Source organism: Carassius gibelio, chromosome B22 (genome assembly GCF_023724105.1).
Source record: "Carassius gibelio isolate Cgi1373 ecotype wild population from Czech Republic chromosome B22, carGib1.2-hapl.c, whole genome shotgun sequence".
NCBI lineage: Eukaryota > Metazoa > Chordata > Actinopteri > Cypriniformes > Cyprinidae > Carassius > Carassius gibelio.
In genome coordinates this window covers 47,720,865-47,740,076 of record NC_068417.1, presented here as the reverse complement: position 1 = coordinate 47,740,076, position 19,212 = coordinate 47,720,865, and the positions used below count along the sequence as shown (strand labels likewise).

At 35.5% G+C, this 19,212-nt stretch overlaps 1 protein-coding gene and 1 long non-coding RNA gene across 3 annotated transcripts; one reads left to right on the top strand and one right to left on the bottom strand.

Annotated features, from left to right (window-relative positions):
- Positions 1–327: 327 nt before the first annotated feature.
- On the top strand, positions 328–2,258 carry LOC127988460 (uncharacterized). 2 transcript variants are annotated; one of them, XR_008161668.1, is made up of 4 exons: positions 328–357; positions 667–734; positions 1,530–1,547; positions 2,084–2,258. It is a non-coding gene; the product is annotated as an uncharacterized LOC127988460 (long non-coding RNA). The 2 variants fall into 2 exon arrangements; XR_008161667.1 differs by lacking the exon at positions 328–357 and having other exon boundaries at positions 418–734.
- Positions 2,259–12,673: 10,415 nt separating this feature from the next.
- On the bottom strand, positions 12,674–19,212 carry LOC127988554 (synaptotagmin-9-like). The gene is made up of 4 exons (XM_052591334.1): positions 17,397–19,212; positions 16,867–17,038; positions 15,905–16,034; positions 12,674–13,340 (listed from the first exon to the last, which is right to left on the bottom strand). Exons 1-4 carry the CDS (start codon positions 17,491–17,493, stop codon positions 13,272–13,274), a joined length of 468 nt encoding a protein of 155 aa, XP_052447294.1. The 5' UTR covers positions 17,494–19,212; the 3' UTR covers positions 12,674–13,271.

Below are 19,212 nucleotides of genomic sequence, written 5' to 3'. Positions count from 1 at the left end.
TTTGCTGGTGATTTGTCAGTGTTTTTTTTTTTTTTTTTAGAAAAGGCTGATTTACTGAATCGATGACGTCACTTACACTGAGAGTGTAACGTTAATCGGCTGAAAACAAGTTCACGAGTTTTGATATTTCATGATAAACAGATATTAATACAAATTGTTCTGTGATTTCAGGTGGACAGAAAGAAACTATACAGAACAAAGTGAAACTCCAAGATTTTTGAAAAGAAAATTGGTGAAATATATTCTGAAAAAGGCATATTAATGTATTTCATGAGCTTCTTCAGTAAATCTGTATTCCTAAGTCAGTATCTCCCTTCAGAAATGTGGCTGAAGGGAGATACTGACTTAGAAATACAGGTGAACTCATGAAAAGAAGCTCATGAAAGAAGCTCATGAAATACATTAATATGCCTTTTTCAGAATATATTTCGCCAAATTTAAGAAGTCCCTGACATCAAAACATAAGTCACACTCATCCTAAAATTAAAAATATAGATTCTGTTATTTTAAGATTATATTATTAGTAGTAGAATTTGTATATTACATATGTTATTATTGTTGTTATATATATTATTCTGTCTTTTATCTGCATTTTACCTCTGCTTTATCTTGTTTCCTTCTAATGAACCTGGAACTGCAGAGTAAATATTGTTGTCTCTGTGTCAGATGGCTTGTTTTGTTCCTGGACTCTTCAGTGATGATGAGCAGAGTCTGAGTGAACCTGCTGTCAGACAGTAAGTACCCTGAGTACCCTGGGGTTTCAGTCAGGGCCTTCAGTAAACAACTGAATCGAACAAAATCCTTAATGGTTAATAGTTACTAGTTAATATATTATTAATCACTTATAAATCATTGAAATGTCAACATTGTACTATTATCTCAATAAACATTATAAATAATTTACTAAGCTTTCTGCACCCCCTAATCTAAAGTGTAAACTACTCATCAGTTGTACTCATCGGCTTTCATTTGCTTTTGGATGTTTGCGTCGCAAGTGATACAGCATTGTACTTGCACAACTATTGTACTTCATTTTAATACCCAAACCCGGACCTCTGACACGCCAGGCAAAAGTTCTACCACTGAAACTTTTGAGCTGACAAACAGATATATTGTAGCTTGATATTCACTATAGGAAGAAAGTGCAGCATAAAAAATAGCATATTTTAGCATTAAAATCCCTTTAACATTAATGGTGATCTGAGAGGCCGGGGGAGTCCAGTTAATGGGGCGTAATTCATTAGCTTTAATGAGAATTGTATATTTTATATGCCTACATTAAAGTGTATTTCGCTTTTTATATTTTACATTTATTTCTTGAATGCTACTATGACATCAACTGTAGCTGAAAAGAATAAACCACTGTATATTTAATTTGTATATTATGTCGTTTATATTCTTTATTTTTAAATTTTTAATAACAGATTGGCTACCTGAGTACATATGTATAAAGTACAGTCACACTGTATGATTGTGAATTTTAATTGCTGTTTTTAACAGATATTTTTTTCTTTTCTGTTCTTTTACAGATCACTATTGCACACCAAGTAAGCAAAACAACATTTTTGATTTCATTTTATTTTATTTCTGCAAACAACTTGCACCACTTGCAATTGGTTTTCCAGCCCAAAACCTCGTCAAAAACTGAATGCAACGGTTTTTGTCTATGATTATTTTGTCAAAACATCTTTTGTCTATGGTAACTCTAATCTACATTAACTATTTAATAAGTATCCAGTTATTTATATTAAATTTGTGGAGTTAACAACTACTTCTGAACCAATAAAATAATAAACATAAACATTTTTGAGTCAATTGGCCTCATACATTTTCCTTATGAAAGAGGTCACTGCAAGCTAATCCTTTTTGCCTCCCTTTAATTCGAATACATCCATGAACAGGCAGTTTTGAAAAGTGCTTTGAATATAGGGGAAATATGATCTAGCCTACAACACGAGGACTTATTGCCTTATCCGATCATTGAAAAATCATAGGCCTAGGCTACTGAATTTGTTCAAATATATGTTCTGTTTAACTTAAATGCTATATTTGTTTTGCATTGTGATTTTATTTTCTGTTTTAGATGCTCTTACTCAGCAGATGGGGACAGCTACCATCACCCAATTTTCACCCAAAAGTGGCTGCGCTATTCGCCAGACTGGGCAGGAGGGACTGGACGACAACTTATGCAGGCATCAGATGACAATGAAATGTAAATAAAGAGTAGAGAAGCTAATAAACATGAATTTGATTTTAAATAGTGTGGTGTGTTCTGTGTTTTATACAAGATTTTAAATGTTCCATTGATTTTTTACATCCTGGCTGTAGATAAAGCAGGCTATTCAATTTATGGCATTACATTTAAAATTAACATTTTAAAACGATTGAAATTCCATTGAAATCACGTTGATCCTTGGTTCAGTTGAAATTTCAACATTGTTTCAATATTCCTGATAATTGAAATAGCATTGAAATTCCGTTGATCTATGGACAGAATTTCAACATTGTTTCAATATTAAATCAGGGTGCAAAATGATGTTGAATCAACATCAGAGTTCGATGTTGATTCAATGACTTAATGTTGACAACGGGATGTTGATTCAGCATAGTTTCAATGACTGTTTGCTATCTGGGTAGTGCACAATTTTCCACACCACAGTCAGTCAAGCTCATATCACCAGCAAACTTACATTCATTTACATCCTTCTCTTCACTCTCTGAGGCAGAAGTGTCAAAACTCATCCTTTCTAATCACCCTACAACTTGCCCGCTTGATCCAATTCCATCTCATCTCCTTCAAACCATTTCTCCTGAGGTTGTACCTGCATTCACTCACATCATCAAAACTTCCCTCCACACTGGTGTTTTCCCCTCATCATTTAGACTGTAGTATAACTCCACAGAAACCCAAACTCAACCCATCTCTTTTAGACAACTACAGACCAGTTTCCCTTCTTCCTTTTATTGCAAAAACACTTGAACGAGCTGTGTTCAAACAAGTCTCTACATTTCTCACCCACGACAATCTCATTGACAGCAACCAATCTGGCTTCAGAAGTGGACATTCAACTGAGACGGCCTTGCTCTCAGTTGTTGAAGCTCTAAGACTGGCAAGAGCAGAATCCAAATCTTCAGTACTTATCCTGCTTGATCTGTCCGCTGCTTTTGACACGGTTAACCACCAGATCCTCCTATCAACGCTACTGGCGAAAGGGATCTCAGGAACAACAATTCAATGGTTTGAGTCTTACCTATCAGATAGGTCCTTCAAAGTATCTTGGAGAGGTGAGATGTCCAAGTCTCAACATCTAACTACAGGGGTGCCTCAGGGCTCAGTTCTTGGACCACTTCTCTTCTCTGTCTACATGGCATCATTAGGTTCTGTCATTCAAAAACATGGCTTTTCATACCACTGCTATGCTGATGACACTCAACTCTACCTCTCATTCCATCCTGATGATCCGACGGTAGCTATTCGCATCTCAGCTTGTCTAACTGACATTTCTTCCTGGATGATGGACCATCACCTTCAACTCAACCTTGCCAAGACAGAACTGCTTGTGATTCCAAGGCAAACCCATAACTCCTTCAAAAACAGCTAGAAGCCTTGGAGTTATGATTGATGATCAGCTGACTTTCTCAGACCACATTGCTAAAACTGTCCAAACCTGCAGATTTGCTTTATTCAACATCAAGAAGATCAAGCCCTTTCTTTCGGAACATGCTGCACAACTCTTTGTTCAAGCTCTTGTTCTGTCCAGGCTGGACTATCGCAATGCCCTCTTGGCAGGTCTTCCAGTCAATTCTATAAAACCTTTACAATTAATTCAGAATGCGGCAGCAAGATTAATTTTTAATGAGCCAAAAAGAATACACGTCACACCTCTGTTTATCAATTTGCACTGGCTTCCAATAGCTGCTCGGATAAAATTCAAGGCATTGATGTTTGCCTACAAAACTACCACTGGCTCTGCACCCATTTACCTAAATTCGTTACTTCAGACTTATGTGCCCTCTAGAAGCTTACGTTCTGTAAGTGAACGTCGCTTGATTGTGCCATCCCAAAGAAGCACAAAGTCACTTTTACGGACTTTTAAATTAAATGTTCCCTTCTGGTGGAATGAACTCCCCAACTCAATCCGAGCAGCTGAGTCCTTAGCCATTTTCAAGAATCGGCTTAAAACACATCTCTTCCATCTTTATTTGACCCTCTAACTTTAACACTCACTATTCTAATTCTATTCTTTAAAAAATCTAACTACCTTTCTAATCTTTTTGTATTCTATTTTCTTTTCATTTATTATGCAATTGTATATGTATGTGTGTGTGTATGTGTAAAGACCTCTAACTAGTTTGCTCTATTCTTTTATTTTTTTTATTCTGTTTTCTTTTTATTTATTATATTAGTTAAAATCCCATGCTACGTGTACTGTGTTAACCTAACTGAGACTTGTTATAGCACTTATATATCATTGCTCTTTTTGTTGTATTTGATTGCTTCCACTGTCTTCATCTGTAAGTCGCTTTGAATAAAAGCGTCTGCTAAATGAATAAATGTAAATGTAAAAAATATATATATATATATATATATATATATATATATATATATATATATTCACCCGGTAAAAGTTGTAATCAAATAATCGCTGAGCCTGCGCTCACAAACCCTGCTCTGACATTAAAGGCAAGATGAAAATTACATCCATAATTTTCAGAAGACCATTGGTTTCCTTCAGAAATACAGTGATATAAAAACACCCACAACGAGTTTCGACTTTGACTCATGCAGTGATCATGTTTATTAAACGAAGTCAAAGACTTTTTGGAAAATCTATTTGTGGGAGTCACTCTTGATATTGTGGTGGATAGCCACAAATAAATCCATGTTATGTTAATGTTATGTTAAACACTCTCTTTTTTTATATTTTGCTCATTGTGAATCATTTTGCTAGCACCCGTCACATGTAAAAACCTGATCGGGGCAAAAAAGTAATCTGAATGCAGCTATTTACAGTATTTCTTTGTTACTGATTGACACATGAACTTCCCCTTTAAATAGCAATGATGATATGCCCTCTATGGTATGATGCTGCTCCCTTTAAGCACTATGAATTAATTTATTCAGCATTTGGACCTTCCATAAGGATGCATTAAAATTGACTATGAAGATTAATAAAGGATCCATTTATCTTGTGAATTACATAATTTTATTTTACCAATATTTTTTAATTGGCTGTTAAAGTTTTATGTGGGAATATTGCATGACACACTGATCCTTTAACAATGCATTGGTGCAAAAATGGAACACATTTTGGAACAATTGTTCAACATGATTTGGTGTTTTGGGTGCTCCAAATGCAAACTTTGCATGCAATAATCAGGAAACAGTTAACAGTGCTCTGATTTAATGTGCATACAGGCATCTTCAGATTGGCAATGCTCTAGTGAGTCTAGACCAGTGATGTTGCGGGATCCAGTGGGGGCTGCATTCATATTTCAGGTTGGCTGTGCAACTCTTTATCACAACCCTGATAAATATAGTGCCATTGTGTACACCCTCCAGCTGGTGGCACCCTAAGCGACTGCCTAGTTTGCCTGTGCCTAGAAACGGTACTGGTGGTCTTCATTTAATTTGTCTATTTTCCTGTTCTAGTTGGTTGTTAGGTGGGTAAGGAAAGAGCCAATTTCAAATGTCTATGGTATAGATATAGCTAGTTTTTTTTTTTCTTTCTTTCTTTCTTTCTTTTTTTTTCTTCTCAATTTTATTCTCTGCCAGACAAAAACCCTGTGTATGAGCAATAGTAACAGTTATGTGTGCCTTAACAAGCACCATTAATGTGAAGTGACTTTGAATCAGTTTTATTGTACAATAAGTAGTCATTTTAGTACATTATTTCACAATTGATAGATTATAACTCCACACACCATGATATATGAGTCATCATAGTCTGAGTGTTTTGGTTAGAATTTGAGTGTTGCTCGACAGTGAATTAATTTCATTTTAACCTCTTTCATTTTAACCTCTTTCATTTTAATTTTCATGCGGAGCAACACACACAGAAACACACAGACACAGACACACACAAACACACACTACACTGGAAGAAAATCTGCTCTCACTACATTCATACAGCTCAGACTCTGTCTACCCTTAACAAGACTGTTATGAGATTTTAAAGAGTCTCTGGTCAGCACTTACATCTTTGACCCCTTGCCACTTTTTTAATGTCACAGACATGATCGGAGTGCTGTAGAGACAAAGGCACCATTCCAGGATCGTGGTCCATGAGTTCTGAGTAACCTGTTAATCCCAGGACAAGCCTGGAATAATTCCCAAAGTGCTTTATAGAACATAAAGTCAATAGAAACAAATATAAATCTATTTGACATTAAAGATGAGCTCCATTTGTGGCTCAACTGGTTTAATGTTATTTCATCTGAGCACAGATCACATGAAGTTTGACATTGGTGACTATATTGGTAAGAATGGGCATGTTAAAGTGTGTTATTATGTTATTCATGGTAAATATATATATATATATATAAATATATATATATATATATATATATATATATATATATATATATATATATATATATATATATATATATATATATATATATATATATATATGTTAAGCTGCATACGCATATTCCTAACTATCACACATTGGTAAATAAGTAATAAAAAAAAGCGTTTTGAAATGCTGAAAAAACAAATGTTGACGTAAAAAAGAAAAAAAAAAAAAATCTAAACGGCTATTTTTCTCCAAACTGATCAGGCGTTCTGTTTCAAGTTGTCATATCAAGTTTTGTTTCAGTATCTTAAAGTGGTTAGAAGATACAGCCTAAATTATTGATTGACATTTAGCTGAATGCATATTTATAAACACACAAGTATGAGATTGGAACAAATTTGGAGATTAGAGAGGACATTTTGGTAATTTGTAAACTCCAATATAGTAATAATAATAATAATAATAATAATAATAATAATAATAATAATAATAATAATAATAATAATAATAATAATAAATTGCTAAAGTAATATGGACTTTCTGTATTTGTCAAGGTGTCATCTTTGTTGATAACCATGCACCTGTAAAATAAAAGCTAGCACTAACTTTTTTGGAAAACAAGTTTTGGAATCCAGAAATATAATTTAAAAAAAATTATCCAACGCTGAATATAATGCAGCACAAGAGATGAGGTGCTGAAGCACAGGTTTTTGTTCAACCCTGTTCTTTTTGTGAAAAAAACAAAACAAAAAAATTCTCCAAGGCTGTTCTCTATCTGAAGGTAACAGATGTATCTGATGAAAGCAAGACCTCGTGTCTCTGACAGGAACAAATGGAGTGTGATTGGCGACAAAACACACACAACAATGAATGCCTAAATCAATCTCCATGAATGAGAGCCATCTGACATGAGTTGCACCATGCCTGTGACACTTAACACAGCACTTTCATCATGTCTGTTGCTTTGGTTATAATGAGAACATTTGTTTAGAGCTGTATGAAGGCAAATAATTTCTGTCAGACTCAATATGGGAAAATTAACTAGTTTCAATAGTGTCTGGAGTCATTACATGGAAAAGGTTATTTACTTATTTTTTTTACGGCTGTGGTTCAATATTTCTTCTGCTATTTGAAATTAATTGCCAGTTCAAGTTGATATTCCTAAACTGATATATTGTACAATGCAGCTTAATGCTTCCACTAAAGCTAATTAAGATCTTTTTCATTAGGTCAAATTACAAGAAAGACTCAAGATAGCCTGATCCATGTGGCATCTTGTTCATTATCTTTAAAGGGTCCTTTTTATGATAAAAAGTGCTTTTATACTCTATTATACAAAGTCTTGATTTTAATTTGTGGGTGTACTAGAACAAGCTCTCCTGTTTCCTCCCCAGCCTGGCATAAACGGCTCAATTAGTCCTGGGTTTGATGAAGGCCCACCTTCTGAAAAGCAAAATGTGATCCGATTGATTAGCTGTCCCCAGTGCGTAGTGATTGGTGAACTGCTTGGACAATGTTTCAGTACGACCTCGCCCTTGCCAAAGCAGCAAGTTCCGTCTGCTCTGTTATAGTTAAAGGGGGGGTGAAATGCTATTTCATGCATACTGAGTTTTTTACACTGATAAAGAGTTGGATTCCCATTCTAAACATGGACAAAGTTTCAACAATTAAGTTGTACGTTTGAAGGAGTATTTTTGTTCCCAAAGTACTCCTTCTGGTTTGTCACAAGTTTCGGAAAGTTTTTTTTTCGAGTAAGGCTCTGTGTGACGTTAGATGGAGCGGAATTTCCTTATATGGGTCCTAAGGGCACTTCTGCCGGAAGAGCGCGCACTCAGTATAGCGAGGCTGAGCACAGACATTTCACTGATCAGAGCGATTCACTGATCAGAGCGAGAGCGTCGCGAAAAGTCACAAAATAAGTGTGTTTTTGGTTGCCAGGGCAAGACAACCCTGCACAGATTACCAAAAAAAAAAAAACAGCATTAAGGGTCCAGTGGATGGAGTTTATTTTCACAGAGCATCAACGGAGTTGTGCAAGTGTTTTTGTTTGTACCCTGCATTTCGAAGATGCTTGTTTTACAAACAAGGCCCAGTTTGACGACGGATTTGCGTATCGTTTATTTCTTAAGGATGATGCAATCCCAACGAAAAAGGGTCACGATCGTGTGTTGGAACCGCAGGCGGTGAGTAAAACTGCTTAAAATATCTCTGCCTCCTTGTTAGTGCGTCCCCTCCCATGCCGGAGACCCGGGTTGGAGCCCCGCTCGGAGCGAGTCGTTGCTGCTGCTGCTCTCGTTCAGTTTCAGCCTCGGGATCTGATTCTGGATCATAAATAAACGCCTGAATCTGACTATAAGCCATGGTTTGTTTTGGATGATGGTTTTTCCCTCAGGGTAATGTCACAGCTTCCACATGCTCTCAACGCAAAAGCCTACTGGCGCTCGTGATTCTTTAGCTCCGCCCACACGTCACGCCTCCAGCCGGTCGTGTTTTTCCGGGAAAAATCGGTACAGACTATCTTTCTCTTATGAATATAATAAAACTAAAGACTTTTATTAGAGTTATGAAGGATGTAGTACTACTCTATAGGTACTCAAGATTAACAGGATATTGAGTGAAAACGAGCATTTTACCCCCCCCTTTAAAGATGATGTCAACATTGCCATATCAGTTTGAGCCGGATTCAGACCCTGAGAATATTGAGCAAGAGTATCATGCAAAACCTTTTCACGCAGTTATTGCAAGACATATTAGAGTGGAAACGTTGTTGTTTTTTGGCTAAATTACATTTTAGACAGGATGTCAACAGCTGCTTAAATATAACTGCATTTACTACCTACATATAAGTTTATGTGTATTATGTCTATTGTCCTTTAATTCTAACATTATAACGTGAATTGCAGTAAAACTGTTAAACAGTTGAGTTTATTTATACCATAATTCAGTGTTTCCCACAGATTTTGACTCTATTTATGCCGGCATATATATGCAGATTCATTCTCTGCCTGTTGGAGTGTTAGAAATCGAGGTTTCCACGGTAAAGAATGTACAAAACAGCGCTATGCAGTACTAACAGTTGGTTTCCTTCAGAAATACAGTGATATAAAAACACCCACACTCAAGTATGGGAAACACTGTAGTCTCAGAATTGAAGTGTATATTCTGAAGATTACATCATTGTCCAACATTGTCACTTCTGTTAGAATTTTTTTTTTACAAAAACGTTTTCATCATTGTAACATACATATTTACATACATAATTATTCAGGTGCATGTGTAATAACTTGCGGAAACTTGATGCTACAGCAGCACTGTTTCTTCGTTGTCGTCTTGTCTGATGCACTCAACCAAGCTTTCTAAAGGCGGGCATACACAGTGTAATTTTTGCTGTCATACGTGCTCACAGACGATTTTTTATCTCGGGAGAAAATCATAGATGCTTGCATGGTCGTGGCTCGTATCGTGTAAGAACAATTATGGGCTGATCAGAGAACGTTACCACAACACCTCCCGATAATTTTCAAACATGTCAAACAAAAATCGGGCGCTGTCAGTTTAAATTCATGGCGTATAGGGCTGTCACTTTTGTGAAAAAATCATTTTCGATTTTTAAGACATAAGTGTTTATTGAATCGATTTTAAAATTGTCTAAAAAAAATTGTCTAAAAAAACGTCTAAAAAAAGACGTTTCCTTTTTCAACGTCAAATAACGGACGAACGTAAAGAGAGTGCTGGAAACGCACAAGTCAACAATATTTCTTATTTATTGGCAAGACGTTTCGTGCAGAATAACAAACAGCAAAAAATATATGTGCAGAGGGGACAGCTGCCATAACAAAAGAAAAACATCAGTGCAGGCTTCAACCCGGCTGCATTTATGATTTAGGCAATACAAAAATTATTTTAAATAATGATTCAATCCATTTCAAACCACTGTTCACTGTTCAAAAAATGAAACTTTAAATGGACTTGAAAATAATAAATAGTGTACATATTTGGTTAAAGGGGGGGTGAAATGCTCGTTTTCACTCAATATCCTGTTAATCTTCATTACCTATAGAGTAGTACTGCATCCTTCATAACTCCAAAAAGTCTTTATTTTTATTATATTCATAAGAGAAAGATAGTCTGTACCGATTTTTCCCGGAAAAACACGAGTGCCTAGAGGCGTGACGTGTGGGCGGAGCTAAAGAATCACGAGCGCCAGTAGGATTTTGTGTTGAGCGCGTCTGGAAACTGTGACACAGATCCAGAGGCTGAAATTTAACAAGAGCAGCATCAGCAAAGGCTTCTCTATGTGGTATGTACTGAAACTGTATATATTTGCTTAGCGGTTTTGGAAAATGACTAAGTTCCACTTTGTCGTCTTTTTTTTTTTTTTTTTTTTTTTTTTTTTTTAAGCTGTACATGTGGAAAGTGCAGTTTGATAACAACATCGCATGTTGTTTACTTGATGTGCTTATGCACTGATAGCTAAGTTAACAACACAGAGATATTTGAAGCAGTTTTACTCGTGCAGTTTGATAACAACATCGCATGTTGTTTACTTGATGTGCTTACGCGCTGATTGCTAAGTTAACAACACAGAGATATTTGAAGCAGTTTTACTCACCGCATGCGGTTCCAACACACGATCGTGACCCTTTTTCGTTGGGATTGCATTATCCTTAAGAAATAAACGATGTGCAAATCCAGCGTCAACCTGGGCCTTGTGAACAAGCATCTTCGAAATGCAGGGAACAAACACAAACACTTGCACAACTCCATTGATGCTCTGTAAAAATAAACTCCATCCACTGGTCCCTTAATGCTGTTTCTCTTTTGGTAATCTGTGCAGGGTTGTCTTGCCCTGGCAACCAAAAACACACTCCTTTTGTGACATTTCGCGATGCTCTCGCTGTGATCAGTGATTGTCTGTGCACAGCCTCTCTCTGCTCTGCTATACGGGAGCGCGCGCTCTTCCGGCAGACGCGCCCTTAGCACCCATATAAGGAAATTCCGCTCCATCTAACGTCACACAGAGCCATACTCGAAAAAAACTTTCCGAAACTTGTGACAAACCGGAAGGAGTATTTTTGGAACAGAAATACTCCTTCAAACGTACAACTTAATTTTTGAAACTTTGTCCATGTTTAGCATGGGAATCCAACTCTTTAACAGTGTAAAAAACTCAGTATGCATGAAATAGCATTTCACCCCCCCCCCTTTAAAATCCATTCCCTATTTTCATTTTCAAAACTTTTTTTGGTTGATCAGATCGATTGTGCAATCGATTTTCGAACTAAAAGTGACAGCCCTAATGACGTATATGTGGTTTGGCGATCCATATGAAGTTGACCAACCAGAAGATGATAAAACCCACATATTATGTACATAAATAGTAATTTTAGTTAATTATACAGCTCTACTTTGTATTTGTTATTCCGAATTGTGCCAAATTTTCCGTTCAGCTTTATGAACAGTTTGTATTTCCGGCAAAACAACTAAAAAATCAAAAATAACTTTCTCACCTCGAGTTGTTTATGAAGTACAGAAAGTCCATGTTTTTATCTACTTTTCAGCCATTCTCTTTGCCATGTCTTTGTTTCTTTTCTTTTTTTTTTTGGATGTATCAAGCACTAGCTGCCACAAAGAAAACAATTTCGTCCTCAGAATCCATATTGTAATGAGTGGCGTAAAAACGTAATGATAATCTCAGAGTTTGTAAAATCATACTAAATTTGTGTCATATGACTGCCTCTGTAAGATTTTCGGATAAACTCAATTCTGACATGTGCGAGGGCTCACGAAGTTCCGACCATCAGAATCACACCATGTACAGCCGCCTTAACCACGACCTCGGCCCTCCCCCTCCCTACTCTACTGGGCCACTTTGAGACATCACAAAACCCAGAAAACAACGCTGTAATCCAAATGTGCCGTTCATTGTGGTTCTTGAAAAGGGATAAAAAATAAATAAATAAATAAATATCCCTTTGGAGTGGACTTTGAGATTTGTAACTTTGTACACATTTATTTATTTGTTATGCCCAAACACACACTACACAGACTAAATTCAAAAAGTTAAAAACTAAACTAAATCTAAAGATGATCAAATGAACCCTATACTGCATAGTGATTTCAATAAACAGAAACACTTCATTTAAACCAGATTAGTTTTGTAAGAAATAGATGTTTAATAACATGAGAAATTACATTTTACTTGCAAAGTCTGTAAACAATTCACCACCATGATGCTTTATGACAAAATCCACAGAGCATTTCAAACAAGAAACAGAGAACATCTTGAACTTCACCACACCAAAACACACTCATGCGCTGTGGGAGGGTATAAATTAAAAAGGGGAAATTGACATTCTATCCTCAAGAGCACTGAGTGACACACTGACACTCCATTTAAAACACAGACTGATTTAGAAAACATTTACTTGAAATCGAAACGTTGAGAACAACAAAAAAATATTATTTTCCACTTTTTTTCCACAAAATGTTCTTTTCCAATTCACCATGAGTTGCACAAAATAACCATACAGTATGTGACCACTCAACATGCAGCTGAAACAATCAAGTATTCCCATGCAGTGGAAGGGCTTCCAGGTGCACAGGTAGAAGTAAATGGCACACCATTCCCTCTGTTGACAGGAACTGCCAACTGGAGCTCTATGATCTTGGGCTTCTGAATCCCAGGACAGAACATCTTGTGCATGAATTTTCTTCTATTGTTGCTCTAAAGATGAGACCTTGGACCTCAGGCTATGGTGAAGGGGGGGCCTTCAAGGAATTACAGGAACCTCCCTGACTTCCCCCTCCAGTACTGTGATACTGCAGAGAGTGCAGGAGAACAAAGAACTATTAATCTTAGTTCACTCAAAACTCCATTGCCCATGCTTCCATTGCTTTGACATTATTTAATTGGACATTTACATTAAATTCACAGTTCACAGGTCAAGCAATTAAATAAATACATACACAGGTATTTACAAATCATCCTAGCATTTAATTTATTAAATGTGTGTGTGTGTGTGTATAATATAAAAAATCAAATAATCATTTTAAAATTGAATTATGCTCTACTATTTGAAATTTAAAGTAATTGTCCTAAAAAAGGTATTTTTATTTATTTATGTTGTGCTGAAATATGTTATGAGAAAATTGAATTTATTTATTTATTTATTTATTTTGGGTTGAAGGGTAGAGTTAAAAATAGGTTGACCTTTAAATAGACAAAACTAAACAAAACAGGATCGCACAGTACTCTTCACCTCAGCCTTCAAAACTGTGATAGAAAATTATTTGTTCTTGCTCCCTGAAGTGCCACAAATGACAGAGCTATATATACAGTGGATGTTTGCTTTAAATAAAGTCTCTAGAAAGTGAGTTTTACAGAGAATTTCAGAGAAAATCAAACTTTTTTTAAGGTCAGTAATGGTTCAGTGTGCTTGATTCTTTTGTTTTCCCCATGTCTGAATTTCCCCTCAAAAGAGCAGAATAACTGTGTGTCTTAATTTTTTTTAGCATATTTCTTGAAATAATTGTATTATATATATATATATATATATATATATATATATATATATATATATATATATATATATATATATATATATATATATATATAACAATAATAATAATAATAATAATAATAATATACAAATCTGAGAACACTTGAAGATACCCAACTTAATGCTGTTAATCTGGCTCTAATTTCCTGGTTATACAGTCTAATTTCCTCTTATACAGTTACATGGTAGGGTGAATGCAAATGTTTATCTGAACCTCCTTCAACAACATTCAGTCCTGCAAGTAGTTATCTCCCAGTCAGCCTGCAATTTACATGCAAGACAGTGCCCCTGTCACACCGCAAACAGGTAAAGCAGCTCCTTGAAGCTAAAAATACTGAAATAATGAAATGGCCAAGCCTATTTACTTTTATTATTATTATTATTATTATTATTATTATTATTATTATTATTTTATTTTTTACTGGCAGTTGTAACCCTCCAAATTTTTGTTATAATCTTATTTTGTGCTTCAGTGGTTACTGTTCTCCAATTTTGATCACTGTGCTCAATAAAGGTTTTTCTTTAATGCCTTGGATATTTGGTCACACGCTAACAGAATAGTGGTATATCTACAGATAATATAATGAAGATTAACAATATTTCAGAAAATAATAATAAATAATGTATTTATAGAGTGTTCTCACATTTTGATATCCACTCTATGCTTTCTGCTTAAAAATAACTCTGAAGTATAGTAGTAATGAGAGGCAACATGTCCATTCAAAGTGAGAGATTTTGAATGCGGCTTCCAAAAGACAAAAAAATGTCTACTAATATTTTTGGATATTTGATACAATGAGTGTGACTAGATCATTCAATGGGGCACCGTATTAGCTGCTAAATGTGAATCTGCACTTGCTGGCTGGCGGTGAGTCGACAGACGCGTTTGTACAGCACTGCATTATAACCAATCACACGATTATGCTGTGCGTATTAATGGAATGGCTTATCAGAGATGTTCAGATGAGTCATTGCTGAAATTAGTAATGTACACTATTATTATTAAATTAACATAATTAACAAAATTAACAAATCCAACACTGATAATAAATAAGCATATTAGAATGATTTCTGAAGGATCATGTGACACTGAAGACTGAAGTAATGATGCTGAAAATTCAGCTTTGCTTTATGGGAATAAATTATATTTTAAAGTATATTAAAATAAGAGCCACTGTGCAGGTTTCTCTTTGTGAGGTTTGGTTAGCAGTGAATGAACTGCAGCTTTACACACAACTGCTAGTCTGCATGGAGAGGATCTTGAGACTCCAGTAGCTTCAAACACCTGGCCGCTGCTCAGCAGTGGCTTATTTACATATACAGTTCATTTGTTTGACAGAAACTTTCCTTAATAAATCTTAATCTGACCAAGATCTCTCCAAAAATATTTTGCCAGTATCTCTATTTGCTTTTTGCAAAATATTGTTTGTTTTGATGTCTTTTGCAAGACATTGCATTGTTTCATACTTTTCATCTTTAGAAAGATCTTTCTTCAACACTATATTTCATGAGAACTTGCTTGATAATGTGGAACAACCTCTTTAAGAAGGGTTTCCATTTACCTAAGAAGACCTGGCAAACTATTGACTAAACCTGTCTGAGATTGACACCAGTTACTTGAAATGATGTGAAAAACAACACAAACAAAATTATGCCTCTTAATTGTACCGAAATCCTATTGACATGTCACTTGCATAATAATTTGGAACACGGAGTATTTAAGGCAATTTGTATTATGCCTGATGTATTAGGCCTGCTGCCTATTAGCAAATACTAAATTTGACCTGAATTAACCTTTGAATGAGAAAGTCCATGCAGTCTTACCTCGATGAGAGGGTGCCAGTGTGCGATGGGTTTGCGTGGATACGTCAACATTTCATTCCAATGTTCTCTGCCCAAACCTTCAGCATCATTACCTACTCGGCACACGCCAATGACCTCATTGTGACCAACACTGTGTAAAGACACAGAAAAATACAGTTTACTTCATAAGACTACTTTTTGCAATATTATACTTTTTGCAGAACTGCATTAAGAATCTCCACAGCCCCTTCTATAAGGCTCGCATATGTTATCTCTTCATTAAGACCATTTAATCAGAAGTGTGTGTGTACTTTTGTGTGTATAATTATGGATTAATAATAATATGATTAAACTTTTTTTAATTTATATATTTTTTTGACTCATCTCTCAGTTTACAAACAAAAAGCATGTTCACAATAATTAACATACAATGAAGTATTGACTTAAAGTCCACAAGCATAAAGTAAATTTTAGGATGTGTTTGCTTTGCCTTGTCCATCCATGTTTAGCATCCCAATATTAAACAACCAAAACAATGCTACACTTACAGGATAAACAAAAGAATACAAACAGAATTAAAGGCAGAAAAAGCTATAATGATAAAAGTGAATACAGCCACGTATGGTGGCCCATACTCAGAATTCATGCTCTGTGTTTAACCCATCCAAAGTGGACACACACAGTGCAGCACCTGGGGGTTCAGTGCCTTGCTCAAGGGCACCTCAGTCATGGTACTGAAGGTGGAAAAAAGCACTGTACATTCACTCCCCCAACCTACAATTCTGGCCAGCCCGAGACTCAAACTCACAACCCTTGGATTGCAAGTCCAACACTAACCGTTAGGCCACGACTTTCCAACAGTAACAGCATCCACACCAGCTATGGTGTGTAATACGACTCCATATGCATAATTGTCAGTTAAATATAATTATATATTTAAAATAAATGTAAAAAAATAAAAAAATAAATAAATAAACTCTCACCGGTCATAGTCCATAACAGCTACGAGAAGGCTGATTTGGTCAATGTTCTCTGGAGGGACGTCAAACACTATGGCCTCATTGTACACTGGGTTTAATGTGTTCCTCTTGGTGGAGGTTTTTCTTTTTTTCAGTCTCCGTCCATCACACATCAGAGAAACTTTCACATAAGGATCTAGGAAATTAGTCCAAGTGGACAGTAAAAATTTTAATGTTATCATAGAATATTACATATAATGCCATGACCTTTTCTCTGCGGTTCCTTTTTGAACACAAATCCAAAGAAAGATACACATACACTGGAAAGTTATCTTTAATGTCTGGAAATACAGTCAAAGCTACAACTCTGACCATGTTATATTACTATAAAAGGGAATCAGTTATTAAATCTATTTATGCATGAATGCAAATGTAATATTATATATATATATATATATATATATATATATATATATATATATATATATATATATATATATATATATATATATATATATTACATGTATATTAATGAAATCTGAATCTGCTCATACCTGAAGCTCCAGTGATATCCATGGCCTTCAGATTCCTTGCTTTGATCATGGTGATGGTCAGTCGTCCAGCAGTAGGTAGGTAGCACAGAGAAAACATCAGATCCCCCAGGTCCACATTGTCCTGGAAACCGAAACAATATTTATTTATTCCAGTTTGCTATTCTACTTGTACAGTAAACACCTCCATTCTTAATGACTGTTTGATTCAGTTATTTGTTCATGCGTTTGTTCATGTAATCATTCTTTCATTGAAAATTGTGCAAAACATGGTAAATATAGATGACATGGAGTTCACAGAGGAACAACTTGCCACCTTTTTATGAAGTTGTTCATAGCACTTTGCATCATATCTGAAACGACACTAACGTAAGCAGCATTTAAAAGTAACAGCCGTGTTATCACTTTCCCTCAAAATAACTCAGCTGAGAATGTGAGATGAGCTTTTCTAACACCTATTCATTTGAACTTCTCCAGTCTACTGAAAAAGGAGGATCTAACTGATGAGATTCATCTACACCTGACGATCAGCTTCTGCAATATGAACTTCATGGATACGGTTTAGAATGACAGAACCCAGAAATGGAAAATAAAATATGTTATGGTGATTCAAAACTGACTCATATACAGAAGGACAGTTTGTTACTAAGCAAAAAATATTTTACATTACAAGATACATATTTTTATGTGTTAGTATAGTTGCTGTGGTGATTTAATGTGGATGTTCAAAATTATATTTTATTTGTGTGTGCCATTTAGGAGCAATAACAGACCACAGTGTAATAGACCATTTGTGAGAAATAATAATAAAAAAAAAAAAAAAAAATCCCACAATCAAACAATGTCTCAGCAGTTTGCATGAGCCGTTATAGAGCAAACAATAAGAAAACAGAAGATGAACAAACAGTAAATGTGTGCAGACTATGCAATCAGAATTGCAATCAGAAGTGTGGGTTATTTAATACAAAATACATACGTAACACACTTTGCTTATAAAGTTTGCTTTCTATAACAGGTTACTTGCTACTAAGTGCCTCCATGGAAGTCTGTTTCAAACCGATTTTTCCTAAAAAAAAGCCCTAACTGTAGCAGTCTCTTTAACTCTTAATTTTAAAACAAAGAGTATCTAAAGATGAGACTAGCATTTGTCAGACTCCATATTCTTTTTTTTATTATGTCTAAATAGTCACCATTCAGGGAAGTCATCATGCAAGGTGCAAACAAATAAAATATAAATAAATAACAAGGTGTTGTTCTTGGAGGCAGTGAGATATTATGAGTTTATATCTGACATCCCAATGTATGCCTGAGGCTCATGGTGAAAATAACCAGGGGTCGTGCTGGTTGTGACAGGAAAAAGTCATTCCAATAATGTGAGATCTGTGATCTAGTTTCATAGTGGATCTGAAAAGCTAGTGGTCCTGCCATTTAGAAATGGTAAATAAATATTTAAAAGCAACTGCTGCTCTTTTATACTGATATTTCATAGATATATTGCTTGATTTACTAAAGTTGTTAACAGGTATGGTTTAATGCAATAAGATCTACTTTTTTATGTGGAAAGCTCTGCTGGTGAGTTAGTGACAGTGGGCCCTATTTTAACGATCTGAAACGCAAGTGTCAAAGCGCGAAGCGCAAGTAAGTTTGTGGGCGGGTCTCGGCACTGTTGTTATTTTCCCAGCGGGATAAAGGCTCTTGCGCCCGGCGCAAATCTAAAATGGGTTGGTCTGATGTAGCTTCATTATTCATAGGTGTGGTTTGGGCGTAACGTGAAATAAACCAATCAGAGCGTCATCCAACATTCCCTTTAAAAGCAGGT